Below are 27,897 nucleotides of genomic sequence, written 5' to 3'. Positions count from 1 at the left end.
TTTAAAATGGCTACCCAATCATATTACCAATGAGTGAGCATTATTTTTGGTAAAAGATTTTGGATGATTCTATATAAATTTCATTTTCCACATGATACAAACACACACTCAATTCCAACCCATTATCTATAAAATATTACCTAATACAGTTGAGAGCATGGCTCCATCTCTCTTCTCCAACCATTGTTTGTGAAGTTTGTTCACCTATTGACATGGAAAAAGTTCAAGAAATTCAACTTCAACTCAGCATTAGAGGTAACTCTTCCTTGTTTGCCTTACAGATATATATATTTATATATATAAATATATATATATATACATATATGTGAGTGTGTAATACAACTTAACTAAGTGAGCAAGTTCATAAATGAAGCAATTATAGTAAAACATTCTTATTAAAGAAGTACTTATTGATATATATGATGGTGTGTATCTGTCATCTTAACCAGCTGAGGAAGCTAATGAAGGAGATTCTCATGGCTATGCAAATGAATCCAACCAACCAACTACTGCTCAAACCAGAAAACTTGGACTTTGGATTCGAATCGGGTTTTATTCATTCCTTGTTCTCTCAGGCCAGACTGCAGCAACCTTATTAGGGAGATTATATTATGAGAAAGGTGGAAAGAGTAAATGGATGGGATCATTTGTTCAACTAGGTGGCTTTCCAATCCTTCTTCCTTACTATCTCTTCCAAAAAATGAAGTGTAAAACCAAAAACAATCACAACATGAATACTAACACACTTCCTCTTCAATCAAAAAAACCATCTATGTTAATTGTTGCCTCAGTTTACTTGGTTCTTGGCCTAATTGCAGCAGCGATTTGTTATCTATACTCGGTTGGTCTGATGTACCTTCCAGTGTCAACTTACTCAATCATTTTAGCATCACAATTGGCCTTCAATGCTTTCTTCTCATTCTTTCTAAACTCACATAAGTTCACTCCTTACATAATCAACTCCCTAGTTCTTCTCACCATCTCTTCTGTTCTGCTCGTATTAGAACCCGGTTCTCAAAAATCTTCTAAAGTCTCAAAAGGGAAGTATGCAATTGGCTTTGTTTGCACTGTGAGTGGCTCTGCAGCATATGGATTGTCTCTCTCTTTAATGCAGTTTTTCATGAATAAAGTTCTTAAGAAGGAGAGCTTTTCAGTGATCATTGATGTCATAGTGTATCAATCACTTGTGGCAACAATTGTAGTTCTTGTTGGACTTTTTGCAAGTAGTGAATGGAGAAGTTTGAGGGAAGAAATGAATGAGTTTGAACTTGGGAAAGTTTCATATGTCATGACATTATCATGGATAGCCATAACATGGCAAGTTTATTCTATTGGATTATTGGGTTTAATGCTACAAGTTTCTTCTGTCTTCTCCAATGTTATAAGTGTTTTGGGTTTGTCTATTGTCCCAATTATGGCTGTGTTTTTCTTCCATGAAAAGATGGATGGGATCAAAGCTATGGCTATGGTTTTGGCTATTTGGGGCTTTGTTTCATATGCTTATCAGAACTATCTTGACAATCCAATTAGCAATAGTTGAAATTATGAACTAGCTTTGCTTGTTTTCTAAGATCTACATGTAAAAGAATAGGAGAGAATAGTATTTAATAAAATAAAAGATTGTATCTTTTGTTACTCAAGCTAAAATCTCTTTTTTGTAATAGTATGTGATATTTATTGTCCTAATGTTTCTATTTATTCTCATATAATTGTTTTGTAGAGACCAAAGGTGATTTTTTGAGCAATGCACCTATTTTTCATCTTTTTATATTTAAAATTATTAATTTTGTAAAAGTGCCTTTATATCAATTTTGGAAAATAAATTAATATATTAATGCTAGTCATCAACTACCATTATCAATCATTAAAGAAAATGTGGTTATAAGTATGTTTTTGGCAGGAGAATTGCTATTGGGTACCAGTTGTAAATAATGCCTTATGATTGGTTAGTCATATTTTCTAAAAGTTATTTTTTAAATTATATAGGGCTTGATATTTAATTACACCAATTGGTATGACATTGAGGAGGTGCTAGGTACCAGTGATACATTTTAGCAATTCTCTTTTGCCAGCTCTAACATGATCCAATAAGATATTTCTTATTTGTGGAGGTTCATTGAAAGCATTGATATATTGACAGTATTTAATGCAATTTGTTAGAGGGAAGAAATGAATGAGTTTCAACTTGGGAAAGTAGTCATGACATTATTATGGATCACTATAACATGGCAAGTTTACTTCATTGGAGTAGTGGGTCTAGTACTAGAAGTCTCTTCACTCTTCTCTAATGTCATAACTCATAAGTGTTTTGGGTTCACCTATTGTCCCAATTATGGCTGTGTTTTTCTTCCATGAAAATATGGATGGGATCAAAGCTATGGCTATGATTTTGGCTATTTGGGGCTTTGTTTCATATGCGTATCAAAAGAAAAATGCTAGAAGGCATCAATGGTGTTTAGCACTCTCCTACGTGTCAATATCGATATTGGTCAAATTAAGTATCGGTCTCATATAGTTTAATGTAATAACTTTTAGAGAGTATCGCTAGTCAATTACAAAGCGACACAGCTAGAAGGTCTTAGACACCACTGATACCCAATAACAATGCTCTTATCAAAACTATCTTGACAATTGTTATCCCAAGAATGACAATCCAATAAGGAATGGTCAAACCAATGTTACATGCTAAAGTCTATTTTAGTGTGCCTATTCAAGTTTATATAGTTACCTACATATAAAGTAGTTGTCTTTACTCAAGACAGTTTTTTTTTTTTTTTGAATAAATACAGTAGATTCATTAATTAATAATAATATCGTTTATAACAATGATCGCACTTTAGCGGAACAGTCCTCCAACTGAAGCACACGACCTGAAGAGAAACAAGAGTCTCTTACCAAGCAATGAGTCAACTTATTTGCGGATCGTTTTACAAAACAAAAATCAATATAAATGTAAGACGAAAAAAAATGGCGCACATCTTGAACGAGAAGACCAAATTGAGAAGACATAGAAATTTTACTTTGGATAGCTTGGAAGCAGACCAAGTTATTAGTCTCCAACAAAACGTGCCCCAAGAATTGCAAGCAATCCAACTTAAAGCTTCTTTTATGCCTATAATTTCTGCAATTTTAGGTTGGACTAGTCCAATCTTTCCCGTTGTAAAGGCTTCAAGCAGATTACCACAGTGGTCACGAGCTACATAACCCACACCAAACCGACCCTCATGCTCAAACAAAGCTCCATCAACATTAACCTTCAATATTAACAACTTAATTTGGTCATCTTAGGTTGTTTTCATTTAAATTTTTGGAATAATTATTTGATCTTATATTGACATTTTAATTTTACTAATTCATAATCTAAATTTGTGTATTTTTAATTAGACAATTAACTTGTTAGTTGTAGTTATTTAGTTTCTGTATTTTTATGTGATATATATTTTTTTTATTAACAAATTTTTGGTTATGTTTCAAATGTTATAATGTGTTATTGGTATAGTGTAAGACCTAATAAATGGCACAACATAAACAAAAGTTGGCACAAAACAAACTACCAAAACTTGGCTATTAAGACTAATCAATATTTTTTTTGTAAGGAAACTAATCAACTTAAAATTGAACAAACTATGGAAATAAATTTTTTTAGAAAACAATATATAGTTAAATTATTGTTTTATTGGATGTTCTTAAAAAAAATCAAGAATATGTGAAGTTGAAAAAATATGACTTTATATAAATATTTTATGTAATAAAAATATTATTTCAATGCAAAAGAATAAAAATCATAAATGAGTACAATCATTTCAAACTTAAATATTTATAACTGTTAATAATTTAATTGAAAGCAAATTTAAATAATTTGAAGAGATATTTGCAGTGAAACTCTTTTAGCATTTATAGTTGTTATACATATAATTTTAATAAAAAAAAAGTGGTTGTAAAGTATTTTACTTTACGATTTTATTGCAGCCGTATCATTAAAAACCAACTAAACCCATTAAATACCAATTCAGAAACACATGATAACATATATTGGACCATGTATTAAATAAATAAAAAAACTTTTATATTTTTCTCTATAAAAAACTTTTTTTTTTAATTAATTATTGAAAAATTGATTTAATTTTTTATTTAAATTTGTATATTTTTAATTAAAAGATAAAATAAATAATAATTATTTAATATGTGATCTAATATTATGTCATCCTGTATTTTTGAGTTGACACTTAATAAATTTAAGTTGGTACTTAAGGGTATAACTGTAATTAAAAAATTATACTTTTGCTACTATTTTTTATTAGGATCACTGTAAATATTAATGTGGTTTCAAGTTATATTAGACACTATTAATGCTCAGTATTTTGCTACTATTATTTATAAATTGTTATTAGACACTATTAATGCTCAGTATTTTTTATAAGTGATGGTCCTCGATTGATTAGCGATATTTTTTAAAAATTATTTATTTTTTTTCATTTAGGATTCGTTTGGTATTGACTTCTATGAGCACATAAATATATAATATTTTAGTATAAATTAAAGTTTAATATAATATTATATGAAAATATGATATATAATCTAATTTAATATAATACAATGTGACTTAGTAAACGTAAACGAGCTATTAAGCATTTATATATTATAATAATGCATAACTTAGGACTCGAACCTAGGACTTCCAACACACGCTCACCCTTCTATGGCCACATGAGCTAGTCTCAAGTGGTTAAAAGCTATTTTTTTTAAATTATATGAAATTTGATACTAAATTACACTAATAGCAGTATGACACCGAGGAGGATGTTAAATACCAATAATGTTTTTTAGCAATTTTCTTTTTATAAAAGATGAAAGAATTAAATTGTTTATAATAAGATTTGAATTCTTAAGCATTTAACTCTATGAAGAGATTTTTGTAATTTGATAAAAACTATATTAAAAAAAAATCTAATTCTTTACCTCTCACACCTCATAAATCTTCTCAATTACCTAAACTAGTTCATTACAATGCTGAGTGTCACGGGCTCACCTCTTCAGGAACCGGAACACCCGTGCGGCACCTTGACTTTTCTAAGCCAAGGTCAACCTTCCAACCATCCGAGTAATAATGGGCTCATTTTTCGCGCGACCGTGTGCCTCGTGCACACTTCCGTCTCTCGAACAACTCCCGCCAAGTCATGCTCGCAAGCATCCATGAGTGCTTCCATGCATCGAGGCTCTCTAGCCAAGATACTCGCACTGTCCATAGGTTCCCACCATGGTAAGACAAATCCCAACACCGACGCTCACCTTGTCACACGTGACCAAGGTAGCATGTGTGGCAAGATGTCAACACCAAGCTAACGTGCCAACGCTTCTATCATGCCCCATTCGATACTGTCTGAATAGTCTCCCTCGTCGCCCAAGGACTCCCATACGTCCATGGACCAATCCTCAAGGCGCCATGCCTCCACGCATGTTGGCAAGCCCTTAAGACAAGCCACCAACTAGTTGCATACATTAGACCTCTGTCCCTTTTCAACATGGTGCATCCGTCCCATGCGTGCATGCAAACTAGCCCACGAATGACTACCCGTGTCATCTCATGTTGAGACTTGTGGCCAAGGCGTACCACAACGTCTCTTGGAGGATCTAGGCCACGTCCCATGCAAGCGGCATACCGGCAAGCCAAGGGAAACGTACCAGTGAACCTCTGGCAGCTTTCTTCGACGCACTACCGGGTCAGCCCGATAATGTCCATGAGTACTCCAACTCATGAAGACATATGAGTCCCCTCGTGATCCTCATATGCCCGCCCTACTAGCCCCACTGACTAGTAGTAGCTCACTTAGCACCAAGGTGCAAGGGGTGGTGGAGAGCTGACACCAGGGTACCCCCTTAAAGAGCATTCTGAGCTTTTAGCCTTCTACCAGGAACATAGATGATTTTTGCTCTGTAGACATATGGCAAGAACCATATACCAAATCACCTAGTTTCGCCAAATCGATTGCACCATTCTATTTGTAGACCCAAATAAATGGTGAATACCAAGTCCCATCCCGATCCGGATAATATTGAAGATATTTACGAAAATGCCACTGCATACAAACTAAGTATCAGCATGCCACCAGCATGCACCACAACATACGCCACCACTTGACCACTACTTGGCCAACTTGTGGGCATCACTTAGCTTGTAACGTGCTATATTGGACCGCACGTAACACTGAGGGTGGAAGTGTGGTTTAAAAAGTAAGATGAAATAAAGTATACAGTAAAAAATATGAGATTTTATTTCAAAATAAATTGGTAGTGAGTAAGTAATCCATGGTATTATTAATGTTAAGTTTATATGAATGTGAAACTATCTAACAAATATAAGGTATCTCAAAACCAAACATTTATCAAATATATGTACACAACACCACACATACACATATAGCAGCCTTCATGTCCCCCACTCACAAGAGATATTATTAAACAAAACTAAAAATAGAAATAAAGCATAAAAAAACAAGACACACTTTAATTTTGATGAGAGCAACACTACATTTTATTATACACATACATGAAAGACTATAACAATGCAATAAGATATGACTTCAATTTTCTTTTTTGTTTTTCTTTGTTTTTTTTTTAATAAATCATGCAATATTTTTTTTTTTTTGAATAATGATGAAATTTTATTAAATCAAATCATTCAAAACTAAAGATGCATAATCCATGGGTTAACGCATCCCCAAAATAAGTACAATCAGCCTCAACAAGAGAAGATCGCGCAATAGCATGCGCAACCTTATTAGCAGATCGCTTAACAAAATTAAAAGAAACATCATCAACACCCGAACACAAAGTCATACAATCAGAAAGTATATGGCCATAAGGAGAAGCCATATGTTTAAACTTTTATAAATCCCTGATGACTCTCAAACAATCCGACTCCACCACCACATTCGTCCATCTGTTGTCTTTAATCCAACTCAAAGCCTCCTTTATGCCAATTGCTTCCACCACGTGAGGCTTCAACACACCCTCTTTGAGTAAACTCTTAGCTTGTAAGACAACCCCAGCCGCTGTCCTTGCTACCAAACTAATGCCAAAACGCCTCTCATTAGAGAAGATTGCACCATCAACATTAACTTTAATCATAGGAAATTGAGGGGCGGTCCAATGCTCTAGAACTTCAATATCCGAACCATTAACATCATGAGTAGGAACGGTGTTCTTATGAGCATTATACCAATCAATAAAGTTCAACTTAGCTAATGTCACAACCTCACTAACCTCGGGTCTTTTGGAGTTCCAAACTAACTCATTTCGATGCTTCCAATGGCCCAAACTATCATAGAAGCCTCAAGCTTCTAGGACACAGTCCACGCCCGAAGGCCCTCTTCAAACCAGGCTGCAAATGTCATGGCAGCAGCAGCCACGGTAGGAACATGAGACAAACTCCAACAACCTTGTGCAAAAGAGCATCGAACAAGGACATGGAGAGAGGTTTCTGGAGCCGAGTTACAAAAAGGACAATGGGTATCGATGGGCACATGTTTGGTTGAAAGCTGAAATCTCGTTGGAAGACAATTAGAGGTTACTCGCCATAGGAAATCTAGCACCTTTGGAGGAAGTTTCAGTTGCCATAATTCTTTCCAAAAGCCCGAATTAGCCTCCATAGTGTTGCTTCCTTTGATTACTTGTTGCAAAGCGTAAGCACTTTTAACTGTGAACAAGCCATTGTCTTCCTTCATCCAATACCAAGTATCATTGCCAACATTCCTTGTAAGAGGAATTTGCCAAACCAAAGCTTGATCTCTTTCATTTAGAACATCCGAAACAACTTCTCCATCCCATTCCAATGAGTCAATTTTCATCAAAGAGCTAACCATATTTCCCACAAGGGCTGGGTGCCGAGACTCAATGTATGGATTCAAATCATTGGCTAGCCATGGATCATTCAATATGTTCGTTGTAGACCCATCCCCTACCAACTTTCGAACCCCTACCCGAACCAAATCTTTGGCTTCTAACACACTCCTCCAAATATAACTTGGATTGGAGCAAGGTGTAGCCGAAAGGAAAGAACCCGGAGGGAAGTATCGGGCTTTAAAGATTCTTCCCATCAAACTCTCGCCACAAGTGAGAAGCCTCCACCCTTGCTTAGCCAACAAAGCAAGATTGAAATCTCTGAAATCCCGAAATCCCATGCCACCATTAGCTTTGTGAGCCGAAAGCTTATCCCACCTCATCCAATGAATCCCCTTGTTAGAAGTAGATCTCTACCAGAATTGACTAATGGCACGCTCAATATCATTGCAGATTCCAACAGGGATAAGGAAAACATTCATGGTGTAAGCAGGCAAAGCTTGAACAACTGATTTGATGAGCACTTCTTTACCAGCTCTAGAAAGAAACTTGTTGTCCCAAGTCTGAATTCGCTTATGCACCTTGTCCTTCACATAACCAAAGAAAGAATTTTTATTTCTTCCTACCGTACTAGGAAGACCCAGATACTTTCTATGCTCATCCGCCTCCGGAATACCCATCCTAGCACAAATGATTTGTCTTGTTGCTGAAGCCGTATTTGTACTAAAAAACACTGAAGACTTCTCAAAGTTCACTTGCTGACCAGTAGCCATAGAAAAAAAGTTGAAGAAGTTGCAACACACGGGTTACTTCACCATTCGTAGCTTTACAATAAAGGAAGCTATCATCAGCAAATAACATATGAGACACAACCGGAGCACCATTAGCAACTTTGATTCTATGAATCCACTTCTTCTCTTCAAATCTTCGAATGACAGCAGAAAAGCATTCAGCACAAACAAGAAATAGGTAAGGAGATATGGGATCTCCCTGTCGAAGTCCTCTACTTGGCACAATCGGCCCCAAAGTATGGCCAGTTGTCACTATCTGATATTGCACCGATGAAAGACACCCGAAAATAAGTCGAACCCATTTATCAGCAAAGCCCATTTGTCTCAACATAGCACACAAGAAATGCCAATCCACTCTGTCATAAGCTTTACTCAAGTCCAACTTAAGCGCCATGTACCCATCCTTGCCACTTGCTTTCTCTTTAAATAATGCAGAACTGCAAAGCTAACCATGATATTATCAGTGATTAATCTCCCAGGAATGAAAGCACTTTGATTTAAGGAAATAATCTCAGATAATAAGTCCTTCATTCTATTAGCAAGAACTTTGGTTATTATCTTAGCAATAACATTACAAAGAGAGATAGGACGCAACTCACTCATTCGATCCGGCTTCTTCTTCTTAGGAATGAGAACAATATTAGTATCATTCATCCCATTCGGCATTACCTCATTGCAAAAAAAAAATTCTAACAGTATTGATCACATCATTACCAACAATTGACCAATATTTTTGAAAGAATTTAGGATTCATACCATCAGGTCTCGGAGATTTATCAGGGTGCATTTGAAAAACTGCATCTTTGACCTCCTCCTCCCCAACCGACCGAAGCAAGAATTCATTGTGTTCCTCCCGAACTGAAGGACTGACACAATCCAGCACATCCTCCCATCTAGTAGGCTCAGCAGTAAAAAGCTTAGAATAGAAATCAACAATGACATTATCTAATCCACTATCCCATTGGCGCAGAATTCCATCATCATCTTTCAAACAAAAAATCTTATTGTTGCGTTTCCTGGTACTAGCTTTAGAATGAAAGAACTTACTATTTTGGTCTCCTTCTTTCAACCAAAGTTGTTTAGATCTTTGAGATACGATGAAGATAATTTATTAAAATAATAGTATGCAATTTAATACATTTTTTCTTGGAGATACGATGAAGATTATAATTAAAAAAATGAGTTAAATAATCATCCACTTAATTCTCTAATATTTTTTGACAAAAAAAAAACTAAAAATAAAATCAGATTAAAAAGATTACAGCATCACAGTCAGTCTTAGGAACACCTATATTCAGTTTCATCTACCGCTCAGAAGACACAACAGTAAAAACTGTTACAATAGGTTCGTTTAACCACGAAGCTTGAGCACCCAATTATTGTGCAAGGTACGTAACTGCACTACATACTAACAACTCCTTCAGTCGCAGAGAATTTTTTATTTCCAACCACTAACAACGATTTGATGACAAGCAATCTAAGAACAAAGAAGAACTAACTACAAAATCATATCACACAAACAAAACTAAAACACTCAAAACTATTTCACAAAGACAAGACTAAAACACTCAAAATCATGTCACATAGACAAGACTAATCGTAGTAACAAAAATCTAATCGCAATAGCAATACACAACCTCAACCAAGCCATACCTGTTACAGTCAGTAGTCCCATGATCCGTAAGGGAAAATACCGGGTAAGCTGTGCAATCCCACACCGCCTGGGAAAGGTCAAGTGTGATGATTCTGAGACTGTGCATGTATGGGACTACACAATTAAAGAGAGCTTAAATGGATTGATTGGTACTACCTATATTAACAAGGTACTTCTTGTTTTCAGTAGCCCATCACGAAAGAACTCTACGGTTAAACGTGCTTGACCTGGGTAATTTCAAGATGGGTGACCTCCTGGGAAGTTTTCCCAGGATGCGTGCAAGTGAGGACAAAGCATGCTGGAAACACTCATGTTGTTATGTAGGGCCAGTTGTAAGTCCATGAAGCAGCCAGAGTGACGTACTCGTGTATAAGAGCTATCATTCCATAGGTATACGGGCCCAATGAAAACTTGAAGTGGGGACGTTACAATACCTATGCCCAAAGAAGAACAACAGGTATGGCCAAAGAAAAAAAACAACTTCCTGTAGCGTTTTTTTTTACATAAGTGTTTATTATAATCACAGTGAACTTCCGTCAATTTTCCTTTTTTAAATAATAACTTAGGGTGACAAAACATGATTTTAAACTCCCAATATCATTACAAGTGCAAATATTCAATATTCTTAATCATTTAAAATTTTCTAAAAACATGGGAAAAATTATTTTCAGTATCCTATATATTTTTAATAAACATTTCCCCAGCTATCACTTTAAAATGGCTACTCAATCATATTAAAATAACTAGATATAAATATGAGTAAGCATTATTTTTGGCTAAAAGATCTTGCATGATTATATATATACAGTATATATTAAAAATATATTTCCACATGATACATTTGGACAATATTTAATGGCATCTCTAGTATTGACTAATACAAATAAGAACTAGCTCTCCCTCTCGCACAAACACACATTCAATCCCATCCATATCTATATATTATTAGTTAATATAGTTGAGAACATATGGCTCAATCTCTCTTCTCCAACCATTGTTTGTGAAGTTTTGTTCATCTATTGACATGGAAAAAGTTGAAGAAATTCAAGTTCAACTCAGCATTAGGAGTAAGTCTTTCTTGTTTGGCTTATATATATGTATATAAATATATATATATATATATGTTGTTGCCCTTAATTTTGTCCAAAATATGTGGGCCAATGCGACTGCGACACGTGGATTTGAGGAGTATGGCTCTAATATAATTTGACCAAGTCTTTTTAAATCAAGAGGATCAGCCAGAAAAATACCTCCCGGAGAAGGTATGAAGGGTCCACGTACTCTCGGAGAGCAAAGCTATAGCAAAGCACTTCCGGGAGGTATCAGACCCCATCTGAACAGCCATCTCACATTTAATGTCGCATGGGAAAAGGCGTATTGGAACTGCCATAAGTATTAAGTCTGACGGCGTAACCCCCCTTTTGCAGCTATTATGCTATGATTAATAAGCCTAGTGACAGCTACTTTATGAGGGATCACATCATTCAAGAAGGAACAAAGGATTACATCTACCTAACCCCTAAGATACTTAGGGTGTAGAGCATGGATTTCCTACTTTACACTTATTGGGAATGCGTGTCGTTACTGACAAATACAGAAAGATATGTAGCTCGGTTCTAGGGATCACCCTAAAAAACACTATAAATACCCCCCAAACACATTAAGGCAGGGGTCAAGAATTCTGGATTCCATAAGAACAGTAGAGAGAAAAACTACCAAGAACATCCTCTGTAATAAATACTCTCATAAATAAAAAAGACTCGTGGACTAAGGCTCATTAATGCCCCAACCACGTAAAAATCTCATGCATTAAACTTCCTAAAGCTTTCTCATATATTATTATATTGGTTGCCGAAAACCTCGGTCAACATGTGTAAACAATGAATACTAGATTGAATTATTTTCATATATGTAACTTCAAAGTTCATAAATGAAGCAACTATAGTCCTACTGATCTATATATCTAAGGGGATGTTTGGTATGAGATTTAGATTTGATGGGAATGAAAATGTCAAACTAAATTAAATTTTAATGACTAAAGGAGTTTGTGTTTTTAAGTGGATCCTGATTTTTAATTAATCCCCTCTAATACTTGAGTTTTATATTCCCTCAAAGTATATTTTCTCTAACTCAAACTCACATAATAAACTGTTGGGTTTTATACCCTAAATAAAACTCATTTCAATATAATCAGATTTACTTATTAATATAGATCAGAAATAACATTTAATGTTGCATGGTTCACGTGATTTATTTCATGATTATTTACATAATGTATGAATTCTATTTAAGTCCAGAACATATCAATTTGTTAATGATTATAGTGTTGTCAACACAGTGGAATATAATCTTAATTATATGTTCGAAAGTTTATTCCCTGATTTGTCAGTTCACTGGATTTAGACTGACATGATAATCAGCGATAGGTATTCTTACATCTTGGATAAGTGTTATGTCCTTTCCAGGGGATTGGTAAAGTTTACCAACATCGGATGTATGGAGTATACATCGGAAGGGACCGATATTGAACTTTGATTAGATTTGTTAAAATTTATCGTAATATCTATTCAATTCAATATCACATGTTGATCCTAGATCAAATGATTTTAATCCTGATATGTTTAGGTTCGATCTCAAGAGTATTATACATGTTCTTTGATTTGTTAGTTAAGCCTACTTTTGGGTCAGGGTGATACGTACATTTTGGGAACATGATAGTATAATTGAGTGGGAGCGCTAACATAAATATGGAATCTATAACTTCTATAGGAATTTAGAAGTGAAACGATGATATCCTTCGAGCTTGGCTAAACAGAGATAAATGGTGGAGATCTCATTTCACTTCGCTGAAATATCATTTATACATTGAAGGTGTAACGGTAACTTAGTGCCTATTCAATGTAGATCATCTATTAGAGGGTCATCAATCAAATTAAGATTATAACAATGGATAACTAATGACGTATCTATATCGTGGAACATATAGAGTGTTCTATATACTGAGAGTGCAATTCTAAGTTCTATGCGTGGATTCAACGAAGAATTAATAAGTCAGTGAATTTAAGATATAAATTCTTGATCTGCTTATTGGAAGCTCGGTTATATTGACCCATGGTCCCCATACTAGTTGAGACCATACTACTTGTAAGGCTCAGTTAATTGATTTTGATTAATCAATTATAATTCTAAAGTTAAACTATGTCTACTTTGTGAATTTTCACTAAGCAAGGGTGAAATTGTAAAGAAAAGAGATTCTAGGTTTATTCATTAATTATGAAACTTTATATGTCTAATTAATAAATATACTAAATGACAATATTATTTAATAATTAATTTTTAGTTATTAAATAATTAGAATTGACATTTAAATGATTGAATTTAGAAAATTGGCATTTTTGAGAAAAAAGAGATGGAAGAATGATAAAACAGCAAAATTGCATAAGTGAGGCCCATTATCCAAATCCCATGGCCGGCCACACTTATAGGGTTTTATCATTTATTTTTTCATTATTTTAATGCAAAATAATTCTAACCTAAACCTAGGTGGTTACCTATAAATAGATAGTGATGGCTCTTATTCACACTTAACTTTGTCAGATGAAATTGAGCCTCCTATTCTCTATAGCCGAAACCACATTCTCTTTTCTTTTCTTCTCTAAATTTCGAAATCCTTGAGTGAATGAGTGAGTGCCCACACACATCAAGTGGTATCTCAATCATAGTGTGTACGACTGTGGAAAATCAACCAACAAGAAGGAGAATCAACATCAAAGGAAGGAGAGAAAGAGATCCAGGTTTAGATCTTGGTGATGCTCTGCTACAAAAAGGAATCAAGGGCTAGAGATCTGAACGGAAGGAGTCATTATATTCCGCTGCACCCAATGTAAGGTATTCTTAAACTCTTATGTGTTTATTTCATTATTTTAGAATTCATATTAGGATGTTAATGAAACATACTTGTTAGTAAATCTAGATCCTGGTAAAATAATATCCAACATAAACACCCCATTAGGTGGCGTTTGGTTGGAATGGAAACCAAACAAAAGAATGGAATAAAAATTGTTTCCTTTCCATTCCATTTCTATTTCATTACCTCCAAACAAACGCCACCTAACTGTCATATGTATTGATAGAAAACAGTAAAACATTCTAATTAAAGAAGTACTTACTGATATATATGTATACTAGATAGATGTTACGTGCCAAGTCACGTATGTTAATTTTATTTTAGTTTTTAATTTTTTTTAATAACATAAATTTAAAATTAAAAATATTCAATATAATGATAATCATTGATGAGAATATTCTGATATATATATATATATTGGGATGGAACAAGAGAGAGAAGATATGAGATATAAATGGGTTTTGGGTTAATGAGAGTGGAAGTCCTTCTCAGCTAGCTCTTATATAAATTAGAATGAGAATGTCTAAATTGTAATAGGAAAAGGAATACAATAAATAATTAAAGAAAATCAATCGTAGATGTACAAATTGTATTGTATTATATTGTATTAGTATTATTTAATTCGAGTCTCGGTCCGGGGTCTAGTCCAAGTCTAGATTTGGATTCGAGTCGGGGTCGAGGTCGGGGTCGGGGTCTGGATTTGGGGTTCGGGATCAGGTCTGGGTCTGGGTCGGGGTCTAGGTCCGGGTCAGGTTCGGATCAGGGTCGGGGTCCGGGGTCTGGGGGCTGGGTTTTGGGTCCTGGGTCCATCCGGGGTCCGGGTCGGAGTCTGAGTTCCGCGGTCCGGAGTCTAGGATCTGGGTCAGGAGCCTGTTTTCGGGGCCAGGGCCGGGTCCAGGTTTAGTGTCCGGGTCGGGATCCGATTCCAGATTTGGGTCCCAAGTCCAGATTAGAGATTGGTGTTGACCCCAAATCCTTTGTAAATATTATAATACAACCTAATACGAACTATTTGTTATGTATTAAATAATGAATGCACAATTAAAAAGCAATGCTTCACCATACAGATGTAAGAAAGAAGAAAAAAAAGAAAGAGATCAATAATTGAATTTATGAACTAAAAAGATGGGTTGTCATTATGCATTCTAAAAATGCCTCGGTTTAGACATAAGACCATGTTTGGTTGATTGGAATCAAGATTGTAATGGAATCAAAGTCACCATTACATTGTTTGATTTGTGTTTCTAACCTTTGTAATGAAATTCTATTATAATAGATATTACACTAATTGTATGAATTCTCATTATACTCTTACACCTCATGAATGAGGATTAAAATGACAACTAAATAACAGTTTTACCCTTCATCTTTCTCACTTTGAAATATAAATAAATAAATAAAGTAAGAATATTTTTGTCAATTCAATTCTAATTACAATATTCATTACAAAATAAATCAAATATGGTAATAATATTCTCATTACAATTACCATTACATTCTATTAGTAAATCAAACACCACCTAATTATGATAGTGGCTCTATTTAGGCTCAAATAAATGTTGGGTAGGGCCTAAGTGTGTCTTTAGAGCTATTCCTATTCAACATGCATGTCAACTTGGTTTCTAATTGTTAATATTATTGGCCTTTGGTCCAATCCAAATTCAAAATAGTAAGATTTGAATAAAAACTGAACTCAATGATACAAACTACTCAAAATATATATAAGAATATTGATGGTTACTAAAATAAATCAACTATAAATATCAAAATATTAAAATTTTTTTTAATGATAAATAATAAAAAAAGTTTTGAGTATGTATGTTTAATTTAACTATTTAATTAAAATAAATATAAAAAGATATATATTTTTTTGCACTATATTAAAAGTAGATAACCCAAGTTCAATTTTTTTTTTGTCTCTTTCTTGATTGAATACTTTTTTTTGTTTTTTTTTAATTTTTCCAGTCAATGAACTCAGCTTATATGATGTAAAATGTGAGATTTTTTTTTTTAATTAGATAGTAAAACTAAATATAAAAATTCATTTTTTTTTTTAATAATATACATTCATGAGTAATATCTATTAAGAATTCAACATATAAATATATTCATATATGTGTAGGTGAATCTCATTTGACCCACAATGGCTAAACTAATCATATATGTGTTAATTATTAAATCTTATGATTTTTATTAAAAAAAATAATCATATATGTGTTAATCACTTATATATTAGAAACTTAATTTTTATTTATAAAGTTAAAAGATTATAACTATTAGATAAAATTAAGTTGATTTAACGGTTGGAAATCAAATAAAACAAATCGAGTGTAGAGTATATTTTACATTAAATAAAACTTAGGGATAAGTTGAAAAATATTTTTATTTTGTGTCCATTAATCAAAAATACTCTTATATTATATTTCATTGAAATATACCCACAATTATGAGTGAATTGTTAAATATACTCCCACCTTCCACTTAAGTCTAGCATATAATTTATATTAACTTAAGGGGTATAATAAAGACATCATCTATAAAAGTAGGTATATCTTAAAGAAAATAAAAATAGAAGTAAAAATCAAAATAAATAAAGTAAAGTGGGTATACAATGTAATTTCCTCTAAAACTTAGATGAAGTTCTGTTTTTTAATAATAAAGGGACCAAATTCATAGCCAATATATGTATATGTATATCTTTGTTGTTTTTGGCTTTATATCTATTAGATATTTCTTTCTAACAATTCAATGATGAAAATGACATGTTGATAGTATTTAATGAAAAAATTAAATCTGCAGTGCTACTTATTACTACCCAATTCAATTAAAGCCTCTCTCTTTCTCTCTATCTCATTCACCATTATTGTTTGTGAGAGATTTGTTCATCTTTTGACATGGGAGGTGTTGAAGAACTTCAACTCAGCATCATCAGAGGTAAGTCTTCTTCCTTTTAACTTTTAACTAATTAAGTTACCTCTTTTCAAGAAAACTAAATGAAATGGTTACTAGTAACCAATTTTTTGGTACTAAAAGAACTCAATTGAATAATTCTTTTCATAAATACCATTTATGTATATGCTAATTATGTATCTAATCTGTTATCTTCAGCAAATGAATCCAACAACAACCAGCCAATAACTTGTTCTTCTCATCAACACAGAAAACTTACAATTTCGATTCGAATCGGAATCTATTCGTTCTTTGTTCTTTGTGGACAAGCAATAGCAACCTTATTAGGAAGATTGTATTATGAAAAAGGTGGAAAGAGTAAATGGATGGCTACACTTGTTCAATTAGTAGGATTTCCTATTTTTCTTCCTTACTATTTCATACCAAATAAAAATCATAAGTTACTAGTTACCAAAACCAAAACAAATAAGTTACTAGTTACCACAATTTACTTTGTACTTGGCCTACTCATAGCAGCAAATTGTTACCTTTACTCAATTGGACTTATGTACCTTCAAGTATCAACTTACTCAATCATATTATCATCTCAATTAGCTTTCAATGCTTTCTTCTCATTCTTTCTCAACTCACAAAAATTCACTCCTTACATAATAAACTCCCTAGTACTTCTCACCATCTCCTCTCTTTTGCTAGTTTTCGAACCCGAATCACAAGACTCTTCTTCTTCTTCTTCTAAAATCTCAAAAGGGAAGTATGCAATTGGGTTTATTTGCACATTGGGTGCCTCAGCAGGGTCTGGTTTGAACCTAAACTTAACTCAATTTTTCATGAAAAAAGTTCTTAAAAATGAGAGCTTTTCAGTTATCATTGATGTTATAGTGTTTCAATCACTTGTGGCAACTATTGTAACACTTGTGGGACTTTTTGCAAGTTTACTTCATTGGAGTAGTGGGTTTAGTACTAGAAGTCTCTTCACTCTTCTCTAATGTCATAAGTGTTTTGGGTTCACCTATTGTCCCAATTATGGCTGTGTTTTTCTTCCATGAAAATATGGATGGGGTCAAGGCTATGGCTATGGTTTTGGCTATTTGGGGCTTTGTTTCATATGCTTATCAAAACTATCTTGACAATTGTAGTTCCAAGAATGATAATCCAATAAGGAATGGTCAAACCAATGTTACATGCTAATATCTATATAATTAGTGTGCCTATTTAACTTTAAAATAGTTTTACTCGAGTAATCTCATGTTGTTTTGTTTAAATTTTGGGGGTAATTAGATATTGTAAAGTCAATTTTTTGGCAAGTTAGTTGACAAAATATTTTTTCTTTTATGGTAAGATTCTTGTGCATTCATAACCGATTTCTTACCTTGTTTATTCGGTTTGTAGTTGCTCTTTTCCTTGTTAGGAAAGTTGCACTTTTCAGCTGAACTTTCCTTTGTTTGGAAACTTCTTAAAAGAGAAGCAATTCTCTTTCGGAACGTTGTCTTTTTGAGGGAAACTTTGATTATTGCCTTTTTCTTATTGATTTCGATTGTATCTTGATATAATCAGAATATCTAATCTGTTTTTGGCAGGAATCAAGCATTAATAGAGGATCGGACCCGATTATAGCACGTTTCCTGTTTCTTGTCTGATCTGCTGCGTCAGCATCCGAATCTGATGCTGTAGATCGTGTTTTCTTAGGAAAGTTTTTGTACAGCTGTAGATTCGATCGTGCGACTGTCTCTAAGGTTTCTATGTTCTATAAATAGAGCCTAGAGAGCAGTTATTCGAATTATCTCTTCTATTATTCATTTTTTGCACTTATCTTATTTGAGAGAAGAGAGTTTCCTTGTTTTGTGAGAGCCTAGCTGTTCATCTAGGTTCTAGTTGTTTATTTCTGTTCTTGCTCTGTACTATTTTCATAGCAAATGATTCTTTTCTCAGAAGAAATATGAGATTCCATGGGATTTCCCTGATAGCGAGCCCAAACACCAACCCTATAACAAATGTCAGAACGATAAAGCAATCTACCCATCATACTTTGATACAAAGTAGGATCTATCATTACTCATTGTTTATCTTTAGATAATTTCAAGATTGTGCTCTTAGGAGTATTATCATGTTTGGCTCTCTCAAGACCAAACTTCTTCACCAAGTTCTTTGTATAATTACTTTGAAAAACAACTACACCCATGCTCATTTTAAACTCTTGTTGCATTTTTTGGACAAAGTCCTGCATTTCAGAGTTAAAAGTAGATTTAAAAACAAGATCATCATCATATGAAAAAATAATATCAAATTGAATATGTGTGATGAACTGTGTTTTAATAACATTTCCTTTTCTATAATCATGAGAGTGTAAAAACTCAGATAGACGCTCATACCAAGCACGGGGTGCTTGTTCCAATCCATACAAAGCCTCGTCTAAAACATGATCAAGAAGGTGGAAATCCTCAACCACTCCATTTTGTTGTGGAGTTTTAGGAGCAGAAAAATTATGAAAAATACCATAAGATTTACAAAATTTACCATACACAGTATTTTCAAAATTTTTTCCATGATTACTCTTACCACGAACTATCTTACCAATGTTGCAATCTTTTTGAACTTTTAATTTCAAGCAAAAATGCTTAAAAACATCAAAAGTGTCAAATTTTTCTCTAAAAAGTTCTACCCATGAAAAGCAAGAGAAATCATCTATACACACAAAAAAAAAATCTTTTACCATTCAAACTTTCAACCTGAATTGGACCCTTTAAGTCCATGTGTAAGAGTTCGAGAACTCTGGAAGTATTCACATCAGGAACACTTTTGTGAGAGTTTTTCAGTTGCTTACTGAGATGACATGGTCCACATTTTCCTTCAACTTCTTTACCCAATTTAGGTAATCCTCGAACAATCCCTGCAATGGATAATTCTTTCAGTTTTTTGTAATGAATGTGTTTAAGTTTTTCATGCCATAAATCAGTGGTGTTATCAATAACAGAGTGACAAGTAGCATAGGTAGTGATGGTGTAACATTTATCATTAGATTTGAACCCTTGCAAGACAATTTCATCAAGAATATTATACACATAACAATGATTACTATCAAAGCTCACAGTATAACCCTGATCACAAACTTGACTAATGCTAAGAAGATTAGCTTTTAGTCCATCAACCAACATGACATTCTTCAGTCTAGGAAGCCCTTCGAAATTGAGAGTTCCTATCCCTATGACTTTTCCAACAAGACCGTTACCAAAAGTAACTTCTTCACATTGCATTGGTCTAATGTTCTCAAGATATTCTTTTTCACCTGTCATGTGTCTAGAACACCCACTATCAAAGTACCACATGTTAGAAGCAATAGTTTTAAAACAAGAAGAACCTACCAAGCATTTATTTTTGACAACCCATTTTTGTTTTTGTAAAACATGTTTATTTCCAAGGTAATTAGATTTAAACATGTTTTGCATATTAATGCATTTAGGTCGAATGTGACCTTTTATTCCACAAAAATGGCAAATAGGGATGAAACGTCTTCCATTCCTTTTGGAATTGTCAAACTTACCGTGCTGCTTCTTTTCTGTAACAGCAGAGTGCTTCCCTGAAGTGACAGAATCCTGCGAGATAGAAACAGTTCTTCCAGAAATAAAAATATCAGATTTAACAAAAGTGGTATTGAAATCAGATTGAGTAGGACCATAACCTAGACCAGTATGATTAGTTTTGCCAGATTTTTGAATCTTTGCAAAAATGTTAGAACCTGGATTTAACATTTTGATATTCTTTTTAATGTTTTCAGGTTCCTTAGTCAAACAAATAATTTCAGACTCTTTTAAAGACAGTTCAGATTCTCAACATTTAATTTTTTCTTCCAGATCATTAATGTTGTTACACAAGTCTTTATTATCTTTAACCAGGGAACGATAGCACATATTTCCAACCACTTACCAAACATTACTTTGTAAGATTCAGCCATAGAGTTCTTATCAATTTCTGACTCATCTGATTCGGATCCAGCTTCCTCCTTGTTGTCATCGATCAAGGTATTATTCAAGCAAATGATTTTTCTTTTATCCTGCAAATTTCTTGACAAAACACTTGTTAAAGCAACATTTTTATTTTCACTATCTTCAGAATCATCATCACTCCAAGTAACATTAAAACCTTTTTTATTCTTTTTTAAGGTATTGGCACATTCAGATTGAATATGACCGTACCCTTCGCATTCCATGTATTGAATACCTGTTAGGCTATTTTTAGCCTAAGTTTTGGATCACATTTTATAGTTATTTTTCTTCTTTATTATTGTTTTTGGAATAGAATTACGCTTGTTTTCTTTGGTTTCAGGTTTCAACACTTGGAATGTATAAATTGGACAAATTTCGGAAAACAGTGATCTATAAAATAGAGAAAATTTTGAAAGAGAATAAAGCTGAAACTTCAAGCCTAAATTCGACTATGTTTTGATCATATTTTGGAAAAAGTCAAAACATAAAAGTTTTAGATCTCTTTCTTATCTTTCCAACGCATCTTGAATCAGCCCATTTGGAGTTTGTATGAGAAAGTTATGCCCATTTTACTAAAAGATGTCGAAGCTGAAAATTCCATCTCGCCGCGGCGAGAATTCCATGGCCGCGGCTAGAAAGTCTGGGCAGAAACGTAGTTTTTTGATGCACTTTTGGCCGCGGCGAGACCACTTTTGGCCGCGGCGAGCGTCCGTACGGTCAGGGGTATTTTTGTCCGACGAACCCTAAAAGTTAGATATAAATAGAAAACTGCGATTGGAAGTCAAGGGAAGCGATTTGGAACCCTAAAACACAGCAGAAAGAGGCAAGAAGAGCAGAGGAAATCAAAGTGAAGATCCAGAGTCAATCCACCAACAGTTTCTTTCTCTATTCCTCTTTAATTTATTTATGTTGAATATTGCTATAGGAATGGTTATGGATTTGTTTCTGAACTAAATTTCCCATTTAGGGAGGATGATGATTGTTGTTTAATGTTTTGCCTAGTTAATGTTTAATTACCATTCCTCAATTCTTGTGTGTGAAATTATCTTAATTTGTTCTTAATTTCATGTTTAAGATTGATCACCTTGTGCATGTTCTATGATCTCAATTCAAAATCTGAAAAGTGAGAATTGAGAATGCTAAAATTAAGATAATCAATGTTCTATGTGAAACGAAAGTATTTGCATGACTTATGTGACGAGTAGATTATTGCTTAATGCTGATTTCATGTTAGTTTAATTAAGGAATTAATTAGATAACATGTGATTTAGAATCTAGAAGATCTGAAAGGAGCTAGGTTATTTCATAATCTGTCATTCACTCTAAGAATAGGATAGTAATTAAGCATTAACGATTTGGGTAAACAACAACAGGATTCTCCTCCCTATTGTCTCATCTTGCTCAACTTTAAATTGTGTTATTAAGTTTTCTGAATTTCTTTCATATTTTACTGTTTTTAAATCATAATTGCTTTCGATTTACCGAATAGAATCATAAGTATAATTTAGTGGTACTTAATCCAATTCCCTGTGGGATCGACCTCACCTGTGTGAGATTTACTACTTGATTGCGTATACTTGCGTAGTGTTTAAAATTATAGCAACAATACCCTTTTGGTTATTGGGAACAAAAGATTTAGATGCATCGTTACCTTTTGGAGTATTTGAGAAATTCTTTTTATTTCTAATATTTTTCATGTACTTTTGAAAATTTCTTGTTAACAAAGCCATTTCATCATCACTCTCATTATCGGAAAAACATTTTCAAAAACATTAAATGCAATACCTTTGCTTTTCTCACTCAAGAAATTTTGCTTACCCTTTTTCTTGATTTGTTGATTTAACTCAAAAGCTCTTAAAGAACCCATGAGTCCCTCAACCTTCATTTTGCCAAAATCTTTTGCCTCTTCCATTGCTAGCAGTTTTGTGTCAGGAAGCACACGAACAATTTTCCGAACCAAGACAGAGTCATCTAATTTTTCTCCCAAGGCAAAAAACTCATTAAAAATATCAGATAATCTTTCATAAAAATCAGACAAAGTTTCAGTTTCTAACATTCTCAATTCATCAAATCTAGTTTGCAACATGGTAAAACGTGATCTTTTCACATCAGCGGTACCTTCAAACTGAGTTTGAAGGATTTCCCACGCTTCCTTTGTAGATTCACAAGATGAAATTAATTTAATAAAGCCTTCACCAACACCATTAAAAATAGCATGTAAAGCCTTATTATTATACCCAGACAATTTTTCATCTTCAATAGTCCAATTGAGTTCAGGTTTTACCTTAGTATTACCTTCATCATCACTTTTAGTAGGTTGTGACCAGCCTGTAAGTATAGCTCTCCATGCCTTCTCATCTTGTGATTTGATAAATGCTCTCATCCTGACCTTCCAATAAGGATAATTCGACTCATTCAACAGAGGTGGTCGAGAGATAGAGCTTCCTTCTGCAAACAAAGACATCTCACACAAAATAAATTAAACGGAATAACCTCAAGATCTCACTAAGAAATTAGTGACTTGCTCAGATACTAATTGAAATTCTGTATTTTAATATTTCCAGTTTAATTTTTGAATTAAGTGATTAATAAAATGCAGAATAATGAAACTGGTACTGAAAACAGTTTTTCCGTAGTTACAGAATACAACTCTGTAACTCCAGAAGAAACCAGAAAAACAAACAGTGCATAAAAGTAAGAACACACAAGGTTTTTGTACGTGGTTTCAACAATCCTTTCAGATTGTTACTAGTCCACGGGGCCACGCTCAGAGATAAGATTCATTAGATCGGTATCAAAAATACAAAGTAATTGACTTATGCATAAATAGACTCCCTCTATTGTATGCCACAAGCTTGATGTATTCCACCTACTAGCCAAATCTTGATAAAACTCCAAGAGCTCGAAATCCCTTCGATCACCTTGAAGAGTGCTTGAATCCTCCTGATGTAAGACTTAAAAAGTAATCTCTCGAAAGCTTTGTAAAACCTTCTCCCGAAGGTTAAGTGCTTGGATCCTCTTGATGCAAGACTTGAAAAGCAATCTCCCGAAAGCTTTGTAAAACCTTCTCCCAAAGGTTGAGTGCTTGAATCCTCCCGATGCAAGACTTGAAAAGCAATCTCCCGAAAGCTTTGAAAAACCTTCTCCCGAAGGTTGCACTGATGTTCTTCTTCATTGTAGACTTGAATACAAACTCAAGACAATACAAACTACAAATAAACAGAGTAAGAGTCGAACAGCTCTTCTCTACATAACAAAGACACTCTTTCCTTAAGATATGTATACAAATTTAAGTGTATGAAAGAGATACAAAACCTAGCTGCTATAAGGTGTACTTATAATCAATATACACCTTATTGACAGCTTACACACGGTCTGAACAAGACTCCAGCCCACTAGAAACTTCCTTAAAATAATTCTTCAATCAGCTCAGGAATTTCTATTTCTGTACCTACAGAATCGTGGGCAGTAAGTACAACTTTCGTTTTACAGAAAAGGAAAGTTTAGCTCTGGTTTTCTCTTCAAGAAATCTGATCTAAGAAAATGAGAAACTCACACAAGATCAGAATATATAGCTGGTTAGATAAGAATTAATTGTGTAATCAAACTTACCATTTTTACCACAATTTCCATAAATAGGAAAGCTAGACAGCTTTTTTTCCAAGTTTGGATACACAAAATAAGGTAACCAAATTAAACACACCAGCTGAAATTAATAAAAAATAATAAAATATTTTTGTCAATTAAATATGTCAAAAATAGAATTAACAAATAGTTTTTAAACTCCTTTTTCTCAATCATTATTGTCACCAAATAGAATTTAGAAATTTAATTGTTTAGTAATTAAGTACTGTTCTTGTAGGATCGATCTTACTCTTGTGAGTCTATTACTTATAAACGATACCTCATCATGTATTTTGACAACACATCAATAATATTAACTAATATTGTTGAGAACATATGGCTCTATCTCTCCTCCCCAACCATTGTTTGTGAAGTTTGTTCATGTATTGACATGGAAAAGAAGTTAAAAGGAACTCAAGTTCAACTCAGCATTAGAGGTAAGTCTTGTTTAATTTATGTTTGGCTTACAACTTAACAAAGTGATCTCTTCATGAAAAATGACACTAAACAATGATCACTAAAACGGCACAAGGCAAGACCCACCATAATTCAAATTCCTCAAACAAGAATATAACACATTCCAAAAACAAATGCTTTACAGCAAATTAACGCAACAACATGGGAATCACAAGCCTTTGACTTTTGTAATAATGCATTTTATCATTCACATTCACTTTTCCTAACCACCCAATAGCCTTTGATTTTTGTAGGAATAATATAGCGTGACAAGTTAGGGTTCTAAACTTTCAATATCATTATTACAAGTGCAAACAATAAAAGGAGCAGTCCATCCACCTTATACATTATAGCTCGATCAATCTTAGACAGCTCGATCACAAGGTATTTTGAGCTCACAACGGATCACAATGAACTCTTTTATGGTTCGTCTTTTTAGACTAGTAGCATTTTGAATCGGCTACTCATTAGAGTTTAGTTTGGCTCTGATTCCATGTTGGAATTTGGGAAGTGTGCGGTTAAAGTGCATGAGATTTTATCTCAAAACTAATTGACATTTGACAATGAGAGGAGTAACTCATTTACCTTATGATATCCAGCTACCATTTTAAAATGGCTACTCAATCATATTACCAATAAGTGAGCATTATTTTTGGCTAGAAGATTTTGGATGATTGTATATAAATTTAATTTTCCACATGATACATTTAGTATTAACTAGGGTAAATAGCGGCATAAGTACTCAAAGTTTAAAGTTTGTAAGTGGCATAATCCCAATGTTTATTTTTAGCGGCATAAGTACCCAATGTTTATAAAACTGTAATTTTTCTCTAATTTTGTCAGTACAAACTCTATTATTTTCTTAAATAGGCCACATATAAGGTCCAGATTCTAGATCATTGGGTCTAGACAGAAATATATAGTATCGGTTACTTCCAAATATTCCTTTAATAAATTCAAATCAAAGTCTGTACTGACAAAACTGGAAGAAAATTACAGTTTTATAAACATTGGATACTTATGCCGCTATTTACCCTATTAACTAATACAAATAAGAACTATTTCTCTTTCTGACACAAACACACACTCAATCCCAATCATTATCTATAAAATATTACCTAATACAGTTGAGAACATATGACTCAATCTCTCTTCTCCAACCATTGTTTGTGAAGTTTGTTCATCTATTGACATGGAAAAAGTTCAAGAATTTCAACTTCAGCTCTGCATTAGAGGTAACTCTTCCTTGTTTGCTATATACATGTATGTGTGTAATACAACTTAACTAAGTGATCTCTTCATAGATGTAAAACATTCATATTAAAGAAGTACTTACTGATATATATGATGGTGTGTATCTGTCATGTTAACCAGATGAGGAAGCTAATGAAGGAGATTCTCATGGCCATGCAAATGAATCCAACCAACCAACTACTCCTCAAACCAGAAAACTTGGACTTTGGATTCGAATCGGGTTTTATTCATTCCTTGTTCTCTCAGGCCAGACTGCAGCAACCTTATTAGGGAGATTATATTATGAGAAAGGTGGAAAGAGTAAATGGATGGGATCATTTGTTCAACTAGCTGGCTTTCCAATCCTTCTTCCTTACTATCTCTTCCGAAAAATGAAGTGTAAAACCAAAAACAATCACAACATGAATACTAATTACACTCTTCCTCTTCAATCAAAAAAGCCATCTATGTTAGTTGTTGCCTCAGTTTACTTGATTCTTGGCCTAATTGCAGCAGCGATTTGTTATCTATACTCGGTTGGTCTGATGTACCTTCCAGTGTCAACTTACTCAATCATATTAGCATCCCAATTAGCCTTCAATGCTTTCTTCTCATTCTTTCTAAACTCACATAAGTTCACTCCTTACATAATCAACTCCCTAGTTCTTCTCACCATCTCTTCTGTTCTGCTCGTATTAGAACCCGGTTCTCAAAAATCTTCTAAAGTCTCAAAAGGGAAGTATGCAATTGGCTTTGTTTGCACTGTGGCTGGCTCTGCAGCATATGGATTGTTTCTCTCTTTAATGCAGTTTTTCATGAACAAAGTTGTTAAGAAGGAGAGCTTTTCAGTGATCATTGATGTCATAGTGTATCAATCACTTGTGGCAACAGTTGTAATTCTTGTGGGACTTTTTGCAAGCAATGAATGGAGAAGTTTGAGGGAAGAAATGAATGAGTTTGAACTTGGGAAAGTTTCATATGTCATGACATTATCATGGATAGCCATAACATGGCAAGTTGTTTCTATTGGATTATTGGGTTTAATGCTACAAGTTTCTTCTGTCTTCTCCAATGTTATAAGTGTTTTGGGTTTGTCTATTGTCCCAATTATGGCTGTGTTTTTCTTCCATGAAAAGATGGATGGGATCAAAGCTATGGCTATGGTTTTGGCTATTTGGGGCTTTGTTTCATATGCTTATCAGAACCATCTTGACAATCAAAGTTCTAAGAATGACAATCCAATTAGCAATAGTTGAAATTATGAACTAGCTTTGCTTGTTTTCTAAGATCTACATGTAAAAGAAAAGGAGAATAGTACTTAATAAAATAAAAGATTGTATTTTTTGTTACCCAAGCTAAAATCTCTCTTTAGTATGTAATATTTTTTGTCCTAATGTTTCTATGTATGCTCATATAATTGTTTTGTAGAGACCATTGGTTTTTTTGAGCAATGCACCTATTTCTTTTTCTCATTTTATATCAAAATGTATTACTTTTTTAAAA

At 33.6% G+C, this 27,897-nt stretch overlaps 1 protein-coding gene and 1 pseudogene across 3 annotated transcripts; both read left to right on the top strand.

Moving 5' to 3' along the window:
* Positions 1-9: 9 nt before the first annotated feature.
* Positions 10-27,897, top strand: LOC115698261 (purine permease 21). 3 transcript variants are annotated; one of them, XM_061101613.1, is made up of 2 exons: positions 10-255; positions 26,536-27,897. In XM_061101613.1, the coding sequence occupies exons 1-2, from the start codon at positions 213-215 to the stop codon at positions 27,648-27,650; spliced, it is 1,158 nt and encodes a 385-aa protein (XP_060957596.1). In that variant the 5' UTR covers positions 10-212; the 3' UTR covers positions 27,651-27,897. The 3 variants fall into 3 exon arrangements, with proteins under 3 accessions (XP_060957596.1, XP_030479682.2, XP_030481326.2); XM_030623822.2 differs by lacking the exon at positions 26,536-27,897 and adding an exon at positions 450-1,640 and having other exon boundaries at positions 12-255; XM_030625466.2 differs by lacking the exon at positions 10-255 and adding an exon at positions 25,997-26,396.
* Positions 16,981-21,413, top strand: LOC115698265 (purine permease 21-like; annotated as a pseudogene).

This window comes from Cannabis sativa, chromosome 7, assembly GCF_029168945.1.
Source record: "Cannabis sativa cultivar Pink pepper isolate KNU-18-1 chromosome 7, ASM2916894v1, whole genome shotgun sequence".
NCBI classification, from domain to species: domain Eukaryota; kingdom Viridiplantae; phylum Streptophyta; class Magnoliopsida; order Rosales; family Cannabaceae; genus Cannabis; species Cannabis sativa.
This window is presented reverse-complemented; position numbering and strand designations above follow the sequence as displayed.

What these genes read in the sequence shown, in the direction of transcription:
- LOC115698261 (XM_061101613.1), top strand. Translation starts at nt 213, where the DNA reads ATGGAAAAAGTTCAAGAAATTCAACTTCAACTCAGCATTAGAG. An exon ending in ACTTCAACTCAGCATTAGAG is followed by an intron (nt 256 to 26,535) that starts GTAACTCTTCCT and finishes CATGTTAACCAG; the next exon opens with ATGAGGAAGCTAATGAAGGA.